Here is a 21,314-nt window from a genome sequence, read left to right as displayed (position 1 = left end):
CTGGCGTGAATTTGACTTAACCCACATTTCCAAAAACGTCAATAAAAGGGAATTGGTTGCCCTGTAAAAATGTTAAGCATTTAATTTACTGTTATGGAGAACAGGAAGTTAATATCAGGGATGAAAGTTACTTACTTACTCCACATATATTCTATGGGCTCTTATCTTGAAATCGATAGATAGGCTGCACTAATTATCTGTAACTTATCTCTGGTTCATAAATCTGACACTGTAAATAATTCTACATCCTATTATTAATAAACGGTATAAACATTTTGTTCTTTGATTTTATATTAACAGAGCTGCTTTATGATCTGATGTTTGTAATTGTGAAGGCTACGCCAATGATAAAGAGATAATGAATTTGTATCTTGATATAAAAATTGGCCAACATTTTGTCTCCCACTTAGTTTTTTCAATTCATGTCACATATATGACCCTAATGTAGCAGGCGGCCAATAGAGGTATTTACTGATTTCTTACCTCGTCAAATTTATTAAGGTTATTGGAGAGGAGGCTTACAAGCTGCCCTGTGCTTATTTTATCCAGTACTTTGCTTGAAAGTTTTAGGGTCTGTGGAAATAAAATTAAACATGTATTATACATTATATGTATGTACTCAATAGACAATCCACAAATCCATTGTAAGTACAGCAAATAGTCACCTTTTTGTAAATTAAACTAAACATTGCTATTCTCATTTGCATTCCTATATGGTGGAGACCAAAAATAGCAGGATGTAGAAGCAGCATTCTCGCTACAAAAAGTAGACAAAGGCCAATTGCTAAATAATAAGCAATCGACCGCTCAAAAGAATTGTCTTGGTCATATGAAGCTATGATTCTTCCGAGAAGAAGTGGTTGAACTGCTTTTGTGACTTCCTGAAAGAAAAAAAGCAATGTAACGTTAAGAACACATGACTGCTAAATCACATTAATAAATGCTGCAGGGCATAACATGTATAAAGCAAGCTACTAAACATTCTCACGTACTGAGCTAAATCTGACATTGCATTTATTGAATGCAAATTATATATCGTGTTGGCCCCCCTTTTGCCTCCAAAACAGCCTTACTCATCGAGGTATGGACTCCACTAGACTTCTGAAGTTGTGATGTGGTATCTGGCACCAGGACTTTAGCAGCAGATCCTTTAAGTCCTGTAAGTTGTGAGGTGAGTCCTCCATAGATGCACCCTGGAGTCATGTGTAAGTGACATCCTAGTAAGTGACACACATGCACCAGGCCATCCACGTGAAAAGAAAACATGATTCATCAGACCTGCCCACCTTCTTCCATTGCTCCATGGTAAAGTTCTTATACTCATGTGCCCATTGTAGGCTCTTTGAGCAGTGGACAGGGGTCAGCATGGGCACTTTGACTGGGCTGCAGCTTTCACCACACAGACCAGCCTTCGCCCCCCACGTGCATTAATGTGTCTTGTTCACCCATGATCCTATCACCAGTACATCGCTTTTCCTTACTTGGACCATTTTTTGATAGGTACTGACCACTGCGGAACACCCCACAAGAGCTGCAGTTTGGGAGAAGCTCTGACCCAGTCGTCTAGCCATCACAATTTGGGCCTTGTCAAAGCTCAGATTCTTACGCTTGCCCATTTTTGCTGCTTCTAAGACATCACCTTTGATCATGAAATGTTTACTTGCTGCCTAATATATCCCACCCACTGACAGGTGCCATGATAACAAGATTATCAGTGTTTTTCACTTCACCTGTCATTGGCCATAATGGTATGGCTGATCAGTGTACATGCAAAAAAGACACCAAAAGTACCTTGTAAAAATATATAAAAATATGCTTTTTTTTTATTTTGAAATGTATATAAAAAAGTAGGACCCCACTAAACCATGTAAAGTCACAGAATCCCACTTCTTACAGTCATCATGTACAACCAAGACATTAATGGCTATATGTACAGGAATGTTTTCTTTTCCTAGGGACCATTCCAGAAGCTCTCAGAACAAGGCTTGCAGGTTAAGTTGAAGCATTGGGATTTACCAATTTATTGATAAACTGTGAATGATCATGTCTGGCAAAATTTTCCTGCAAGACGAGAAGAAGTGGCCATGTATAATATAACAATAACGAGTGAGATTTCATGAAAGACCATCTCACCCATTTAACTATGCAAATTGTAGGACCATGCTTGTCATTCTTGCAGGAAAATTCTGGAGTTGGCATTTCTAATTTTGCACCATCTGCAGATGCACACGTGTTTATCATGTATAACATACGTAATCACACTTCAATATATAATTAATTTACAAAGTAATAACAATTACAATAATACAATAATAATCTAGAGTGAATTAAACACATTAACGGAAACAAAACACTTGTCTTCAGATAACAACAAGGGCATGTACTGTACTGATGGAAGTAATGTCATACTATCTAAAATATAATTAGAAAAAAATAGAATGCCGTCTTACCCCAAGATATAATAAAATACCATAAAAAATAAACTTCCATAAAAAACATCTTTTCAGTGCATTGATTAATTTAGGATTCTTCTTTGATGTTGCCAATTCCCGGTCCCATTCTCTAGAAGAAAATAAAACATATAAAAAAATGTAAAACATTATGAGCAAAGGTTACACAAGTATTCCCAAGGCAACTTTAACACCCGTGGTAAATATGCTAATTAAACACATCATTTAGATACCAATGAGCCTCATTCTTTATCACCTTGATAACGCGAGTTCAGCGTCAGTTATTTATGTGTTTGGCAGATTTAAAAACCTTGCTATATATCTCACGGCAGGGAGTTAATTTAGCTAAAGGTCACATTGTATGTTTTTGTTTTGTTCTTATAAAAAAAACTGCCAGGGTTCTTAAGACCAATGCACAAATAATAGGCAAATAAAGCTTTTTGGAGTCCATCCAGTCTCCAGCAAGAAGAAAACAAAGGAGAACTATTCTAACTTGTAACAATGCACACAAAGATGACTTGTTGACAATGGCATCTTATCTATGGACGGAGAAACAAATTGTATCAGAACTTTCATGCATTCTTCTTGCAGGTTGTTTATACATAAAATATATGTGTGTGTACTTCTAGGCAATTTGAAAGCACAATTGGATTTATTACAACTCAGCCTGAGATGCTAACTGATGCAAGTTTTCAGAATACAGTGAGATGTTTGCCGTTGTAATCCTAAATGCTGGGGAGGGAGGCAGGTAAATGTGACCTAAATGTAACAAAATATATTATATATTGCAGAACATCTTAATACTCGCAGGAAAATGCTCCCACGGAAATCAATAGAAGCATATTCCATGCTTGGGCACGGGGGTCTCAGCAGACCCCTGCCCACATGTGCCAGGAGATGCGTTCCTGGAACTGATCAAGTATGTCACGTGCAAGGAGATGGGTAGGACCAAACACGTGTCCTGCACAGGAAATAGCTGGGGTGCAGGCAAAAGAGGAAATGCATATGGGGGGGGATTCAGCATTTGCAAGGGGACATCATACAAATTTAAAGGGACCATGCAGCAATCTAATGCATGAAGTGCATCCAGTGACTTAAGTGTCCCTTAAGGATTCTTGATGATGTCTCCAAAAACGCCATTTATGAAAGCATGGAAAAAAACTCCTACATTCACCAAACAACCATCAATGGTATGATTAAAGGAATTCTTTACATACAAACATACATCTTATCCTGAAAAATACAATGCATATTTTGGATGGAAAGTTTCCCTAATGTTTGGTTTATAAATAGGCATCATTCTAAGTTGACATACAAATGACACGCAGATGAATTAGTAATACCTATTAGGTAACAGCAGATGAAAATAACAGATGAAATGCTCAGATGATGGTCTGAATAAACGGTAGTACTCAGCTGCCTGTATTAAACAAAGGCTCTCAAAATACAGTTAGGAATAACTAATATAAAGCAATTGGATTTTAACATAAGCATGCTCCCTTTACAGTTCTTTACAAGTATACCCATACTGGCATTATAAATAATATAATAATAATAATAATAATAATAATAATAATAATAATTATAGTCACATTACCTTTCCAACCTTTCAGAAAGATTATCTGCAGAATCTTCGCTGGGAATTTGGTAAATATCTGATAATTCTAGCCGCTGCCTGTACCCTTTCCTTAAAATTGGCTTTGTCCAGCTGAAAGGAAACACAAATATAACTCACAGTGTATTGGTAAACATGAACATACATACCTGTCAGTGTTTAGATGAAATGAGTTTAGATTAATCAGTAAAATTAGAGAAAGGGTCTTTTGCTCAGCCAAATGGGATCAATACGGTACAGTGATAAAGCAGGGAGCCTAGGATTTATGTAAAAGCTGTTTTTTCAATAATAATAATTTTCAACTAAGCTGCATTAATTGTCAGTGTGCTATCCCTCATTGCGCTATTCCTTGTTTTTTTACACCAATTACAAAACGTGTTTCAAAAACATAAAAGGCCACAAAATGAGCAGCAATCAAGAAAGAGGTTGCCAAGCGTATGCTGGTTAATGTTGTAAGCACAATACGCATGATAAGATTGCAGGTTGCCTTTGATCGTTATTATCAAACATAGATATTTCAAGCTACCGTGCAGCAAAAAGAAATAAACCTGTTTCGTAATATAATCTTGTTAACATTTAATTGATTAACGTATAATTCGCTTTTATTTGAATTGTGCTGCCATAAAATATTGTTGCTTTTTAAAATCATCTCTTTTAAATCTTTACTGGGTTATGCTTTATTTAAGAGCAAACCGTAAAACATAAGAGCACCGCTTTATTGGTGAAAACACGGCCGGTGGTAAAATGCCTCCAGCTGATCAAATATCTATGAACGAGGAGCATGTAAATCAGGGATGTCAGGCGCAAATAACTCAATGGTTGGATGTGACAAAAAATAACTGAACAAAAATACCTTGTAAAATGTATTATTAAGGGGAGATTTATTATTTCCCGTTGTCCCCCTTTTTAAATGTTTAGTATAGACATCTGCTTCAAGGTTACCCACAATTTATATGATTTCCTAGGCAAACGTGTGTGATACTTCAGCTTTTTCATTGGTCGTACACATATGAATATCAAGAGAGGTATATTCTGCGCAAGTGCACAGTTGTGTAAAGCACACTTTACACAATCCAAGTGCAGTCTCCTCTAGTGACTGTGCTCTCCAACGTGCCAGATCCTGGAGGGGGCTGGGGGCATTCAAAGTATTATATAGACACGGAAACACTCTGCAAGGAATATGGGGGCCACAGGGAGTTTAATAACTATGTTAAAACATTGACGTTACTGTACTTTTAAAACGACACGACACTAAACTCACCAACCAACCACCACCGACTTTAAGCTGCAGCTTCTCCTAAAAGTAAGTGACTTTTTTCCCTTTCACCTAATGAGTGCTTATTAAACTACTAACAACATTGGAAGGGCTGCATGGGACACGGGAGTACCCCATTAATGTGATTTTAATTTAATGAAGATTTAATGCAAGGATCCAATCCACCACGAGCTGGCCAATAGATTATTGCACCCAATCATAAATAGTATATTTAAACAGCATTTTTTTAAAAATCCCCAAATTAAATATTCCATAACAGTTTAATAAATAACTATTTATATCTACCTATCAATTTATCTATATCTAATCGGACTGGCCAGATAAGTTCACTAAACGAATGTGATGGTGTGATATCAAACAAAATGAGGAAAGGAGAAAGAGATGAAAGAGACCTACATGCACACATGTAAGCTGATTATACTGCATTCCGGTAAAAAAAAGCAATTTCCCTTTAATATATTTCTCTCTAAAGATGACCTTACATATGGTTATCAAAGTAACATTTTGTAAACATCTCTGATGACTCAATACATTTAGAAAGACAACTTGCACTAATAAAACCTTCCGGGGAACCGTAGTGTTTTCAAATAGCAACACACTCTGCAGTCGTGTTTGTAGTACATACAAGTAAACGTCTGTCTAATTGTCCTTATTGTTTACACAAAAGCTCTGGGGAGAAAAGATCTGATAGCTGAACAAATAAAGCAATGATTTTCCTCCTTTTACAACTCATCAGCGATGTGTATTCGTTTATGAGTGTTTAAAATTGCTTAGACTATTTCATTTAAACATACAAAGTAATGATTCTTTCAAGTAAGAAAAAAAATACAAGAGGCTCTTAAAACGAGTGCTTTAAAGATCAGGCGTAAAGGAATGATTGTGTGCGAGTACAATTCATCTGCGACATAACGTTTCACTATTGGACGCAATATTTGCTTAGCACGATCAGGTGATGTGTATAGGAAATGCTGAACAAACCTATTAAAATGATCTTGCGGAGGATCATAAGGGTGATTTAAAACAAAAAAAAGCAATGCAAACATGAAGCAATATTAAAAGTAGAATAGAATTTTGTAATAACAGCAACAACTTTTTATTTACAATAGATGTGTGAACTTCCTGAAATTCATGTATAAAGTAGAACATTTGTTTCATAAATAATTAGCTTTTTAGCGAGTACCATCAACTTAACTCTTAAAAGAACACCCAGACTTATTTTAATGTTGAATGTACATTGAAGTCCATGTACATTCCAGTGCATTTTACTGCATTCAAATCAGTGCAGGTATTTACTGCAGTTAGAAAATTAGGCATCTGTACCATTTAACTCCTCCCCAGCAGTCTCTGCTGAAAGCAGGGAGCATACCTCAGTATGCCCGTGCACTATTCTAGTGGAGGCGGCCAATCAGACGTACGCGATCTGAACGCTGATATTCTCCTAGCACACATGAGATTGTCTCTTGGATCAGTACACCTATATCAATCTTTCTTAATTCTCACAATAAAACTTCCATTCTAAACCAAGCTAGATGTTTTTTTTTTCATGAAGGTTGTGCATTTTGCTTGCAGATACAATTGTCTGCTCCTGACTCATACGGTGCCGACTCTTAAATGTCAGTACAAATTATGTGATGTGCTTAATCAAATATGGGTGAGGCCTAAAGAAGCAGGCCACACCTCTTGCATGATGATGCATTTTGCTCCAGCTGTAAAAATATTAAAGGGGAATTGGTGATGTCATGACTTTTAATATAACAAGGTTCATTGTTCTTTCAGCGCACTTCATTTGTACTCTCTGTTTTTAAGTTAGTGTTAAGTTGATTTGATGTCAAAACTAGCATTAATTAATCAATTTCCTGGCCTGACGTTGTCTTCTGGTTTCCTAACACTTACAGAGGCTATCAAAATCAATCAACAACTTAAAGTGGAACTCTTGACAATGTTTTTATTACTAGTATCAGATTATAATACATTTTTCAAAATAATAAAAAATAATGCATATTAGCGCTTTGTATGTATTCTAGTTTGGTTATCTGCTATATAAACATACTGCATGTGATAAACAATACAATACCACACTGACTAATGAAAGTCTACAGAGAATTGGACTTCATTAGTACTGCCATAAAGAATAAACTCAGTGTGCTGTTTGAACAGGGAAGGTCATGCAAAATCTTAAGTGGCTTACAAAAATGGCAGCCTCTTGAGCCAAAGATAGAGAAAGTTTATTGGCGTAAAATGAGATACAATCAATTTTTGTCAATAGTATAGTATAGTATAGTAGGTTGAAAAAAGTCTTCAGTCCATCAAGATCATCCTTCCACACATACCTAGTTCTAAAGTTCTAAAGTTGATCCAAAAGAAGGCAAAAAACCCTACTTGGGGCAATTACCAATTATGCCACAACAGGGAAAAAAACCTTCTTGATTCTATAGCGGCAATCAGATTACTTCCAGGATCAAAAGCTATAATATATTACTGAAGCATATTGTATGCTCACGGGGAAATAATTTTCCATGGGTCTTACTCTTTAACAGGGGAGAGAAAACTTAATAAGGAGGAATAATCATGCAGATACTTGGTGCAGGAAATTAAGGTAGCTGATGTTATGATTTACATATAAACTGGGATTTATCCCAATAGGGATGTTTTCCAGGTGGCCTATGTGATATTCTCCTTAAGACTGCATGCCAGCTTTGATTCATGAAAATTCTAAAGCGCAATTTCTGCATAATTATAGAGCCAGAATTACTGCCTCATTTTATTTGATGTGTTGTATGTTTTATTTGTAGAAAACACATCATAAGTTTAATTGTGGCAATGCACGTAGAACTTCTTAACAGACATACAAGAACTCTTCAAATACACTTTTCTTTTTCAAATCATCTGTGGTCTGGCATTAAGTATGTCTTCTCATGCATCAATTAACTTTTTAATGCTCCTATAAATAGGAGTGTTCGATCTCTTTATTGAGACTGGATATGCATTGCACAGTTGAGAAATTCCAGCTTTAGCAATGAAATGCCCCAGACAAAAAAAAAGGCTTGTTTATTTAGTTTACGGCAACATAGTTTACTCTTCGGACTGATGAAGTGTATTATGCCTTTGAAGGCAAAACTGGAGCCAGCGATGTAAATGGGGATTATAATTTTAAAGCTGGGCTTTTCTTAAGACAATACAGAACGTGCTATGAGAAGACTGAGCTCTGTGAATGTGTGAACAGTAAGTGTCTCATCCAGTTAGCAAAAGACTATACCATTTTTCAATGCTTTTCAATGGCTGGGGTCTGGGGAAATCTGCTGATCTCGCCTGATCAGCAAGATTTGTTTCAATGATAAACAGCATTACTGCATACAGTACCGTCTCGTATGCTCATAGAAAAATATTTTTCCTTTAATAAATGAATAATCAATCCTCTTTCCCTGCCCAATTACCACACTTTATGGGAATGCTAATGAAGTCTGTTTCATCACAGATTTTCTTTAGCCAGAGTGTCCGTCTGGGTGATAAACAATGAGCTATTGTAAACCACAGACAGTATGATAAGGAGTCAGGGTGCTTGTCTAATATTACATTAAGATAACATAGCTAGAACATATACAAATGGTTAATATCTAGCTGCCTGAAAATATTATATCACGTGAAAATGAAAACTGTTAAAAAGTAAATTCTGATACTAGGAATAAAAAAACCAAACGGTGGGAGTTCCTGTTTAGAATCTGGTATGTTAACTCCCCGTAGTTTGAGAGGATTACAGCCAAATTGTATACACTTGTATAGGAAACCACAGACATTTAAGGTGATAGTTTCACTTTGGGGTTAAGGACAGCTCTTATAAACCTTGTTGTTGTTTGATGTCTGCATGACAACACTCCTCCATCATATCCCTGAATAAGCTTATTTCAGAAACTGGGCTGATTACCAAAAAGGCAGATCAACCTGTTCATTGGGAACTAGTCATGTAGTGTGGGAACTAGAAATAGTACATAGACTAGAAAATGAATCCTAGTCCCCGGTTCTATTCCTGCAATCACTATGTGAATACCCTGTTTTCTGCATTGCTATTGGAAGATGTCAATTGCTCAATCTCACAATGCAGGCATACCCAGCATTGACTCAATGGGGTCCTGAGTATGCAAGTAAAACAAATGTACTTAAAGTGAAGCAGTACTTTTTTTTCGCTGGTCAATACATGTACTGCACTGCAATCATCAGATCATTTCCACCACAAAACACTCAAACGGCGCTCGAAAGAAGAGCTGACTTGTTGGCGTCATGCTGTTATGTGTCTGCTCTCGCAAAGCAAGAATAGGTAAGTAGGTGAATGATTATGCTATGTCCTTACTCGTGAGTGTCCTTAAAATGAATGCCCTTAAAGCGGGGTATGCCTGTATGGTATCCTGAATGTATATTAGGTTTCATCTCAAGGAGAAGGTTTGACTAGATTTGGTAACATAAAGACAAGAAATTAATTCCATCACAAAGCAGGTACATCATTTAGGTCTGGCTTGTTTTGGCCCAACGGAAAAGGCTACATTATTAACACCGCAGTATTATCCATTATTTTCATGCACATAAAAATAAGCCATTCAGAAATGTAAGCTTGGGGACATGTGCATGAATGAGATTAGATTCCCATGATGGTACCAGTTGGACAGCACTGTTCTTGAGCTTAGTTGTACTGTACTGTACTCTGTTGACTGTAAAAGTCCTGCTCTTAGTGAAATACAGGCTATGTCGGTGAAAGATTGAGTGCTGCAGTAGATGGGTACAATCATAACTTGTTTGCACGATCTACTATGTCGGGCAGGCCCACATACATCCAAGAATTTGCACCGTACGTGTGGCCTTAGTACACTCCCACTTCCTTGTCTTGGGGATACTATGTTTCATAACAATGCTATACTGTGCTTAGTAATTTAATGTCAGAGCTTATATACAAACTGATTTATTTGTTCTATTTCCTTTTTACAATATGTAAAACATTTCAAATTAATAATAAAAAATACATATTTTGGGAACATCAAAGATACAGATGATTCTACAAAACCTAGTACTTAATGTCTGAAAAATTAATTGGGTGTCATAATTCCCATTAGATGCTACCAGAGGTCAGTGGCATCACTTGGGGACCTGGGACTGAAGCCCTGAATCTCAACTCCATAGCCCCAAAGGGAGACTCTGGGTCCAAAGTATAGCTCAGAGTCTCTGAAGCTGCCATCCTTTTTTTTTCTTCCTTATATGAGAGGAACTTTCCTCTTCAAGAAAATTGTGCCTGAATTAAAGATGCTACATATTAGCAAGGTAGGCACCAGACTAGAGAGCAGATCTATTGGGGAGCACTTTCCCGGAAGGAGTCTTCCTACCTACCTGACTGCCACTGCCTCCCTGTTTCCTTTCCCACAGCTCATATTATTCTCTTGCCTGTTATTTCTTCTATCTTCGTCCGCTTCTCTCCGTGTCTTCTTTCTTTATCTGTTTCTCTGTGAACCAGGCCTCCTGGTGCACTTCTGCATAAGGAATCGATCCTTTTATCGGACAAGAGGGTGTGACCGGATGCTCCGTCCTTTTGTTGAAGTGCACCGTTAGACCTGGTTCACAGAGAAGTAGGTGAAGAACGAAGACACGAGAGGAAGCGGAGCTGAGGGAAAGAAGACGCGATTGGTCGAGAAGGTAGGGAGACATTGAGAGAGTGAGAGCGTGTAAGAGAGACTGAGTAAGAGTGAGTGTGAGAAAGCATGAGTAAAAGTGAACGAATGTGAGAAATATCTTTGTATTTTTGTACTGTAATGGAATGATAATAAAATAATACAAAAATAAAGTTAACACTTACTGCTAATACAGGCATCGCAGACAGAAGCATGTCTTTATCACTTACAGTGGCATGATTTTTATAGTAATTATTTTATAGATAACATTTAAACCATGTCAAACATCTGTATCAAATGAGACTTTTTAACCCATTCAAGACATGGATATCTAACATCCTAATGTCTGGCTCAGTATATAGTGATGGGAGTTATGCTGTACCACTGTCTGTATCTGGCTTACTATATAACGATAGGAGTCATGCTCTACCACCTTTTGTGTCTGGCTTCCTATATAATGATAGAAGCCATGCTGTACCGCCATCAATGTCTGGCTCAGTATACAGTAATGGGAGTTATGCTGTATCACTGTCTGTGCTGGCTTGCTATATTATGTTAGGAGTCATGCTGTACCACCGTCTGTGTCTGGCTTGCTATATAATGATAGAAGCCATGCTGTACCACCATCTGTGTATGGCTCATTATATAATGATAGGAGTCACGCTGTACAACTGTCTGTGTCTGGCTTGTTATATAATTATAGGAGTCATGCTATACCACCGTCTGTGGCAATGAACTTTTCAGGAAGTGAGTAAGTGTCCCTGAGTGATGGCAGGGATATATATATAAATATATATATTTAAAAGGCAGTATAAAAGTTGGGGTTAATTTTTACATCTAGTGGGGCTGGGGCACAAAGGGGCAGGATACAAGGTGTTGAGCCAAGAAGTAGTCAAATGAGGATTTGCTTATGATGGCAAAAATCCTTGTACCAGTCCTGATCGGAGGTTTAAGCTCTCGCGGTAGTGAGACAGACATCAGGACTGATATGGTCTCGAGAGACCAATCACAGACCTAACACTTACTGTATTGTGCTATTATGTCTGTGCACTGTGGTCTTGGAATTGCACAGTGTGCACAGTGACCACTCCAAGAATGGACACCTATAAACAAGGCAGCAGGGTGAGGAGCTCTTTTCCACTACTATATATATGTATATTTTTTTCTAACATCAAAAAAAGAGCTGATGAGAGGAATACAGGCATGCAGTCCCCTTTAGCCAAACTTCCTGTCTGAGGATTTAGCTGAGTTTTTTGTTGTTTTTTTTTTTTGCACAGAAACAACTGCATGGTGAACATCTGTCAAGGGATCAGATCTATCAACAGTTAGCTCCTTTAATGTTGCTAACTGTAATTTATTATTCAAATTACTCTAACTATTCCTGTGAGTAGTTGCTAGAGATCTTTCAGTGCGCTCAGACGACTTCACAATTGGTTGAGATATCCAATGGGACAGTCTAGATTAAACAATCTTGCAGTTCTTTCAATAGAGAAACCATTCTTTAATCTGCTTCTGAGGATTGATATGATTGATAGTTTAGGCCATTAACCTACAAGATGACAGCACTAACATTTACTAGTTAAACATGGAAATGAAGAGTTAACAGGGACGTAATGTCATTTAATGCAAAGCTTTAGTATATATCCTAGCTCTTTCACTGGGATGTATAACTGCAGACCTCCGTTTCACTTAATGTACATTTTTAACAAAAATGTATTGAAAATAATCTATGCATTGCTAGCCGAACTGCAAGCCATTGCCTAAATTAGGAAAAAGATGTGTTTTATGTGTATCTGTTGAATCCCCTGTTGATGACATCACCTGTGGCTTGATATGCAAATTACACATTTCCCATTGAAAACCAGTTAATTAACTTTTCATTTAACATTTTTTTCCTAATATAGGCATTTGCTTGCAATTTTGCTTGCACAATATATAGACAGGTCATTTTCACTATTTTTTCACACCCCTTATTCACATGAAAACAATATTTAATTGATAGAGTTTGTGATGCACTCTGTGCACACCTTTCTATCAGAACCAGTATTAACTTTTTCAGCAATTTGAGCTACAGTACCTCGTCTGTTGGATTTGACCACACAGGCCAGCCTTCGCCCCCATGTGCATCAATGATCCTTGGCCACCCATGACCCTGTCACCGGTTCACCGATTTTCCTTCCTTGGACCACTTTTGATAGGTGCTGACCACTGCAGACAGGGTATACCCCACAAGAGCTGCAGTTTGGAAGGTGGTCTGGCCCAGTCGTCTAGCCATCTAAATTTGGCCCTTGTCTAAGTAGCTCTGATCCTTATGCTTGCCCATTTTTCCTACTCCAACACATCAAGTTTGAGGCCAAAATGTTCATTTGCTGCCCAATATCCCCCCCACACACACTGGCAGGTACTATGATAACAAGATTAGCAGTGTTATTCTCTCTACCTGTCAGTGGCCATAATGTTATGGCTGATCGGTATATTTTGTGTGCATGTATATGCCTGTCTATGTGTATGAGCTTCTTCAATCCAGTGATATCAAATCTGCTATGGGCTCTAGCCCTCGAATCTTTTGAAGGCCTAGCAACGCCCCTGCAAGAGACCATCATTATACATATATCACATCTCTATGCAAGTGAGTCTGTAAGTTATTTAATGTATGGTTAACAATCTCTGCGCCTCTCAGATATGTGTACCTTACAAACATTACATGTTGGCGTTAGAAAAAACACCAGTTTGGCACAGGAAAGCCTCCAAACACATGCATACTAAGAGAACCTCAACATTTTTAAGCCTTATTATTATTAGCAGTGGCTCACAATTAATTGAGGAAAATGTGTGTGGGTATGTGTGCATGTATTTAAAATATATTAAAATAAATATGTTCCGTTAGGGTTTATTGGCTAGATCTGTTCTGCAGAAGTTTTTTTTATGTACAAGAATGTGCATTTGTTACAGTGTGGTTTCGAGAAATTACTTTTGTTTTGAGGGGGTATGTGGATCATACTATAAGGGTGTGTTTGCACGGCTGTGGGAAGTTAACCCACATTGGTGATTTTTTAAGATAAAATGAATTATCAGTACTGAATCACAGCAGGGGACTTGCAAATGATTCATGGATGTCAAGAGAAAGCTTCAGCACTGAATCTTTGTAATGTCCTTAATCCTTGGGGGGCAAGCATGGAAGAAATGTACATTTTCTTTTTGTTAGTATAACAATATAGAAATGATGCTATATGATTTAAATATGTATTCAATTGGGATCTCTTAGAAAAGCAAAAAAGCCTCTTCCTGATCGCAATTAAGTGATTATGCAAATGACATGTAAAAGTATCACCTACTGATGTAAACAAAAACATACACAGTTTATTAAAAGTAATACATAAAATGCTGTAGTGTTCTTTATAAAGAAATATACGCATTTTCTATCAGGTCCATATTAAAACATAATAAAGTGGTGTAATAGGTACTGCCCAGCAAATTATAACATTGGGGTTTGGTTATTAAAACACTCACGCTGAATGAAATTAGACAAGCAGCAGCTCATTCACACACTGAATACATGCTCCTATACAATATCATATAGAAAGAGAATTGTTGGCTCATATAAATTGCATAAGGTGGCTTTTTGTGCCTACTTCCCCTTCTTTGTTTTATGATCGAGGAAGCATTCTGTATGGACGACAACTGAGCTGCTTTATGGTATTGTATGGGAGCTTCCCTTCTATGGAAATATTAGTTGGCACTCTTTAACAAATGACATTCAGTGTGAGTGGGTATAGTTTTCTCCTTGTGTTTTTTGAGTTTTTGGGTTAGTTACAGTTTCAGCTGGTTGATGTCACAATGCATAGTTCAGTAAAGTGATATTTCTAGAAAGTCACCCCACGACTGAACTAAGCACCGTTTTGAGCCGGATGGCCCCTCATGATGCTGTAACGCCTGCTTTAGCCTAACTGCAGAGAATGCCCTCATTTGCATTCTATATTCACCAACCAACACTGCTTATCAAAGCATGGCTGGAATTGCAGTATGATAGTAAAAGGGGCTACTGCCAGCCCCCCAGTACTATTTTTACATAGAGAGCCCCTCATACCAAAGCCGCTTTGGAGCAGTTGTCTTTTGAGCATCCATTATATTACCAATACTGGATTTCGCTACAATAGAATTTAGACAATTGCAACCATATACTGTATATTTTCAAGAACACCATGGGATACCCGTCAGTTTCCCGCAACGCATCCTCCTACTGCATTGCTAAGAGCAAGCAAGGCTAATAGCCGTGTCACAGTAAAAAGAAAAGTGGAAATATCTCTGCAGTGATACATTTTACAGCAATTCAGTTTAAACAACATTGGTACAGAATCTGTCTCAAGGACTAAATTTACTCATATCTTAGTATGTTGTCCATCTCAGTGAGATACAAGCATGCAGCTTCTGTATAATATCCTGAAAAGAATGGGGATTTATTATTAGGATTCAACCGTTCTTTTCCGATTCGTTACCCATTTATGGTCCTGTCTCGTGGGTGAGTGTAGCCAGAACCAGAACACAGAGCCGGCATACACTTGATGAGCACATTTAGACTTAATTCCTAGTGATAAATTAGTGGTTAGGCAGGTACTACATGTAAGACACACATTTACTGTTACTCTTAAGTAACTAATTTACTTCAAAAAGACACAATGTCTTCAACCAAACATTACTATGGATATTTAATTTGTTCCCACACTCTCTTCAGTGCTGCAAGTGCCACTTATACCAGCTGTATTACCGCAAGGCAACTGGCAAATTGGGGTGCCACAGAAAACATAGAGCCTTGTACATTAAGCAGTTAACACATAAGTGAAAAACATGCAAGAACAGAAGTATTTAATTTGGTGCATTGCTTAGAGACAGTTGGAAATGAATTAGCCGTACTCTGATTAGTAGATGGGCCAAGAACTAGATCAACGGGCGCAAACACAATTGAATAGGAAAGAAGCTGCTCTGGCACCAAAAGAGCGGGAATAATAATTCAGATTTTTTTAACTATCCCTATGGATGATAATATTACTACTAATTTTATTGCCAAATGAACAAAATAATTTGTAATGTGTTTGAATCCAGATTACCTGGAGGTGCTTTAAATATAGGTTAAAAGACTTCAAAGCTTCTGCTGATTCAATGGGGGTTGTGTATAAAAAGTAATTCTGGTGAAAGCTTGAAAAGTGAACTTATCGCCATAACACAATGGAATGTTCCTTTTGACTGGACAATAAAATTGGTTGGTATGGTGATAAGACCACGTTTCAAACTTTGAACCAGAAATACATTTTATACATAACCAAGTTTAGATCGCAAGATTCCAACTGATTAACTGCCAATGTATTGTTCTTTCCTTCATCCTATTGTCTCCCTAAACTTTACTCATGATATTGCTTACAACCATGGCTATTTACATATTAATACCTAATTCTTTGACACAATAGGCATGATTCATGTGTATAATAGAACAGTAGCTGCTATAAATAGATTTTTGTGAGATTGTTTATTTTACCTTCATTGATCAGCTAATGTAGACTAGTATTACACATTTATCAGATCAAACTATTTATACTAGATTCCACAACACCCTCTTTCTGATGCATTTAAAGACTGATGCTATATAAAAAGACTACAAAAATGTACAAAAAAGGATTTCTAAAAGCATCCAGAAATATTGACAGTATTGAACAATGATATACATGGGGGGGGTTAGATAGAAGTTATGGGAAAATGAAAAAATATATATAAATAAAATACAATACAATAAGAAAAGTAAAAACTATACAATGAAAGCTGTCATTCTCAATTGTATTGCTTTTCAGTTTTAGGACATCCCTAGAATATTATTTAATGGAATTAAACAGGTAACCATTGTTATTTAGTTTTAATAATAGATTTTGCATGTAGGTTTACATTTGCTACAATAGAGTTGTGTTATGAAAATAAACACATCTATGACTATTTTTAAAATGCAATGCATTAGTAATAGCAATTAATGTTATGAGCAATTGAAAGGGCACAAAGAGAAGGACTATATAAGCCTATAACCCCTAACAAAAAAAAGAAAGAATACCAGGATAGGTATAAATACAGCTGTGTGTTATGACAGCAAACTGCCATGATGGATAATGAAAATAGTGTTATGGCACACACAAAATATTGGCAACACCCAGTGTATAATGAATGGCATTCTATTTATTACAAGCTAGAACCAGGCTACTCCTCAACATTGCCACCTGACCCTTGTAATCACATTTTGATTAATAACAAGATTATCCTTTCATCCATATTAATATTACTATGTGCATGTTTAATAGGTTTTTTTTCTCTTTCAGTGTAAGAAAGTGGCACAGACATGCATCATAAAATAAAATATTCTGCATCTACCGGAGAAGAGAAAAAAAAAGCACAACTGCATCTCTATTTACAATTTATTTTATAACACTCAGCATGCAAGTGGCACATACTGTTCTGCAATACCATCCCATTATCAAAGTGCATGTAGTGCCATTCAGTACAGATCAGATTTGGGGACAGAACAATGTTTGCAGCATTAATCTCAGCATTAGTTTACCTTAGATTACGGTAACATGCTTTGTTGTTGCTACAGGTGCAGCATTATTAAGTCTGGGTATATGATCTGCAAGCAGGATCATAACTGACAGTGCAGTTACTTGAAAAGCAGGAAGAAAAGAGAGTACTCACTGTCAATTCAATTTTTTCTTCCTCCAAGTGCCATGGAACTTTTAATAAGTGAGGACAGTGCTATTTACTGAAGCTCAGGTGTCTGTGCTGTACTGTGTCTGGTAGCTCTGCTGTGTAGGAATGTCATTCTTTTTGGCACACACACTGCCCTGGAGCTCTGTGACAAAGCACTGCTGATTGCCAGGCATAGTCTGCTGTTAACTTACCTGAAGAAGATCTTGGACAAGATGTTGGCTTTCTCCAGTGGGGACCTCTGCATGGTGGCACTGTGCTGCTCCTTCCAGGCACAGTAAGTCCACAGAATCCCTGCTGTCCCACCTTATTCCCTCAGCCTGCTGATGTCACTCCCTCCTTGGCTCTGCCCAGGTTATGAAGAGGAAAGCACAGAGAGAGAGGCAGCACAACCTTGTCTGCCTCCTTGTCTGCTTTAACACTTTTACTCTCTCTTCTCCTCCCTCTCTCTGTTTAGGTAACAAAGGGGTGTGTTGGTATTGATGAGATTTCATAACCCAAGGCATATTCCAGTTTGGATTAATGCTAAGTAATACATTTTATGTGTATTTTGGTCACTGTTTGATCAATTCTGCATGTATTGAGTGACTGGGGCATATTAATCAATTATGTATAGTCACTAAAGATTATAGTTGGTGTAATATTTTTCTTTCATTTGGTGCTGGTGTAATCTGGAGTTTTGGGACTGCAAAAGTTAGACTGCAGTATTGAAATGTTGACACTGACTTCAAATTGGTGTCGAATGGGGTTTTGAGTTATTCTGTAACCATCCACCCCATCATATTGAAGTTAAAGAGTGGGCAGAAGACAATGCCTTCCATTTTCAAACAATCCCTATACATTTTGGTTTACCATTAGGAAGTTCTTCTGTTTTGAGCAGAAAGACACCTTTCAAATTACCAGGTGAACATAGAGTGATTTGCAGCATGCACAACCTCTGGTATATATGAAACTTTGATTCACCAAAGTCCAACACAATTGTGAACATTCATGTTGACGCCAAAGAGATGAGGCAAGTTAAATTAGTACGATGAGATTTCTTTAAAACTGGAGTGACCTCTTGCAATTTAATGAACCAATCATATTGTTTGGTCTCTACACACATTTTAAAGTCACTCATCCCAATAAAGTATTTCAATTATGTTTTAGATAATACTTTAAAAATATTTTAGTTTAAAGTATGTTTTATAAATGTGATGTTAGTAGCCTTTGTTTATGCTAACGTGTCAATAACCCATTGACAGAAGCACATTTGATCACAATGTGTACAGTTTCACTCACTATTTTTCCTTTCCTTTTCTTTTTGTTTTTTTAAAGAATAGTCACACGTCCTAAGCCGAATGATGTTGGTTTTAGTACAGATAGTTTATTTTTGTGTAGGTGTTACACACAAAAGCAAAAGGTTTATGCTATCCAAGAGACAAAACTGATTAGTTAATGAACCAAAACTACTATAATGACATTCATTAGAATAACTCATTATGTATATCCAAAACAAATATTTATTATATTATAGCAATAACTCTCTTTTCTGCTGGGATATATGCTACTAAAGAAATAACTTAACTATGAGTGTCTGAAGGCACATAAAAACATAACTTCACTTAAAAGCTAAACAAACATCATAGGTGAAATTGTACATATTTCTTACTGTGTGTTCTTATTACCCTGACAATATTACAGCATGATTTTCTTGAGAAATAACCTGTCAAGTTGTTATGTTATTGTAAAACTGTTACAAGAGGTGTAATAAACTCCAGGCCAAGTACTGACATCAGGCATTATAAAAGCAATGATTACATAAAGGTCCGGGCACAAAGGAAATCAAATCTCTCTGTTAATCAATGCACTGTATTAAAACCACTACAATAAACATAAGATAAAGTCTGCATACATTGTGTATTTATAAATACGTAATAAGCAATTGTGCAAATTACCTGTTTTATTTATTTAGAAGAAGAAGAAAAGAAAATTATTTGAAATACCCTCATTTAAAATTATTTTGTTTGCAATAAAATCAAAATGTTGTTTTGCATTGATATTTTCTGGCAAGGTGACATAAGCATTTGAAAATTATTCCTTACATATCTACCATATAAAACATATTTTCAATAAAAAGCATGAGCAGGGGGTACCTAGAAACCACTTGGCCCTAGTGCAGAAGTTCCTCCAGGCCCCCCCGACATGTCTCACAGTGCCACCTTTGCCCCCAACACCATGTCTGTCCCATCTGTGCCCCCAAACAGTCTGTCTGTGCCATCTTTGCCAAACAGTTTGTCAGTGCCCCAAACAGCTTGTCTATTCCATCTTTGCCACCAGATTGTTAGTGTTATGTTTATCCCCAAACAGCTTGCCAGTGCTCCCAAACAGTTTGTCTGTGCTTTCTATGTCCCCAAACAGCTTGTCATTTCCCCCAAACAGCCTGCCTGTGCCACCTCTGTCAGGTTGATCCAGCCGTTTTGTAAACAATTTTGGAGTGGGGTCACATTATGTGGTACAAGTGAGCAACAGAGTGGTAAGTTGCATGTCCTTGGTGTGCACAGAGCAGGTTTAAAGGAGTGGACAATTGGTTGCAGTTTTGACCCCTATGACCATGATTGTTATGCCACTGAGCATGAGTGATTATAGTGTCAGATCAAAATACACTGATAACACACTGATAATAATGTGATAACTCTCGGCTGTTCCCTTTAAATAACACTAAAGCCATTATATTAACCTTTAATGCATGAATTCGCTGCAAGGCTCCTTTTACATTTTAATGTGGTAAATTTTGCAAACGCACGGGGAGATTCTGCAGAATCCCCCTTATACACTTACCCCTTTCCCTGCCCTTCAGGAGATATGTTTGTTCAGACCACCTGTGTGCATTTGTGCAATCAGTGACAGTGAGTGGCAAGAACAGTGGTATCATGGAGGAGGATTGCTGCTGGGCAGCAAGTTCTGAGCTGCCTGCTATTCGTTTAGTGAGTAGACCCCAATGTCACCACTGGATCAGATATTTGTCCTACAGACCTCCAATTTGAATACAAAGAATTATATTATTTTATACACATATTCCTTTCAGCAAGATTTTTTTTTGTTTTACAGGAAAACAATTATTAGACATAGACTTATTTACACAGCATAAGGCTTTAAGAGAATTACAGGCTGAATTTGACAGAAAGAAACCTATACATAAGACAGAGGTGCCCACTCACAAGCCAACAGTTTAGAGAGGTATCCATAGCAGGCCCATGCTGCCTACAGAATCATGGCTTGAGGGAGAACTGAATCAAGGAAAAGATGAGAAGTAAAATAAGGCAAGGGGGGGGGATTGATGGCTAAAAGAGGAAACAAAAGGGAGAAGAAAGTTAAAAACTATTTAATTGGGCATGAATTGTGGCAATCTATACATATTGCCCATCAATCCTATGATGGGCAATTTGTATAAGTTGCCACAATATTTATCCTATCAATAAGACTGTAGTGAAGAAGAACAAGTTGTTAGTAACACGTGAGGTGAGAGCTACAACACTCCAAAGTAGCCCACGGGAAAATCGAATTCCTTAAACAGCTTTATGTTTATGATTTGGATGCTGATAACATTC

At 37.2% G+C, this 21,314-nt stretch overlaps 1 protein-coding gene across 1 annotated transcript in view; it reads right to left on the bottom strand.

Annotated features, from left to right (window-relative positions):
• The window catches only part of CFTR (CF transmembrane conductance regulator), a 55,246-nt gene extending 37,240 nt beyond the window's left edge, over positions 1 to 18,006 (bottom strand). The window contains exons 1-5 of the mRNA XM_053464441.1: positions 17,919 to 18,006; positions 4,048 to 4,158; positions 2,451 to 2,562; positions 666 to 881; positions 484 to 573 (exon numbers count right to left, since the gene is read on the bottom strand). Coding sequence (XP_053320416.1) covers positions 484 to 573; positions 666 to 881; positions 2,451 to 2,562; positions 4,048 to 4,158; positions 17,919 to 17,971 — 582 coding nt within the window. The 5' untranslated portion in view covers positions 17,972 to 18,006. The remainder of the gene's footprint in view (positions 1 to 483; positions 574 to 665; positions 882 to 2,450; positions 2,563 to 4,047; positions 4,159 to 17,918) is intronic.
• Between the last annotated feature and the right edge of the window lie 3,308 nt (positions 18,007 to 21,314).

This window comes from Spea bombifrons, chromosome 4 (assembly GCF_027358695.1).
Source record: "Spea bombifrons isolate aSpeBom1 chromosome 4, aSpeBom1.2.pri, whole genome shotgun sequence".
Lineage (NCBI taxonomy): Eukaryota > Metazoa > Chordata > Amphibia > Anura > Pelobatidae > Spea > Spea bombifrons.
The sequence above is the reverse complement of the archived record's forward strand: the minus strand, read 5'-3'. Positions and strand labels throughout refer to the sequence as shown.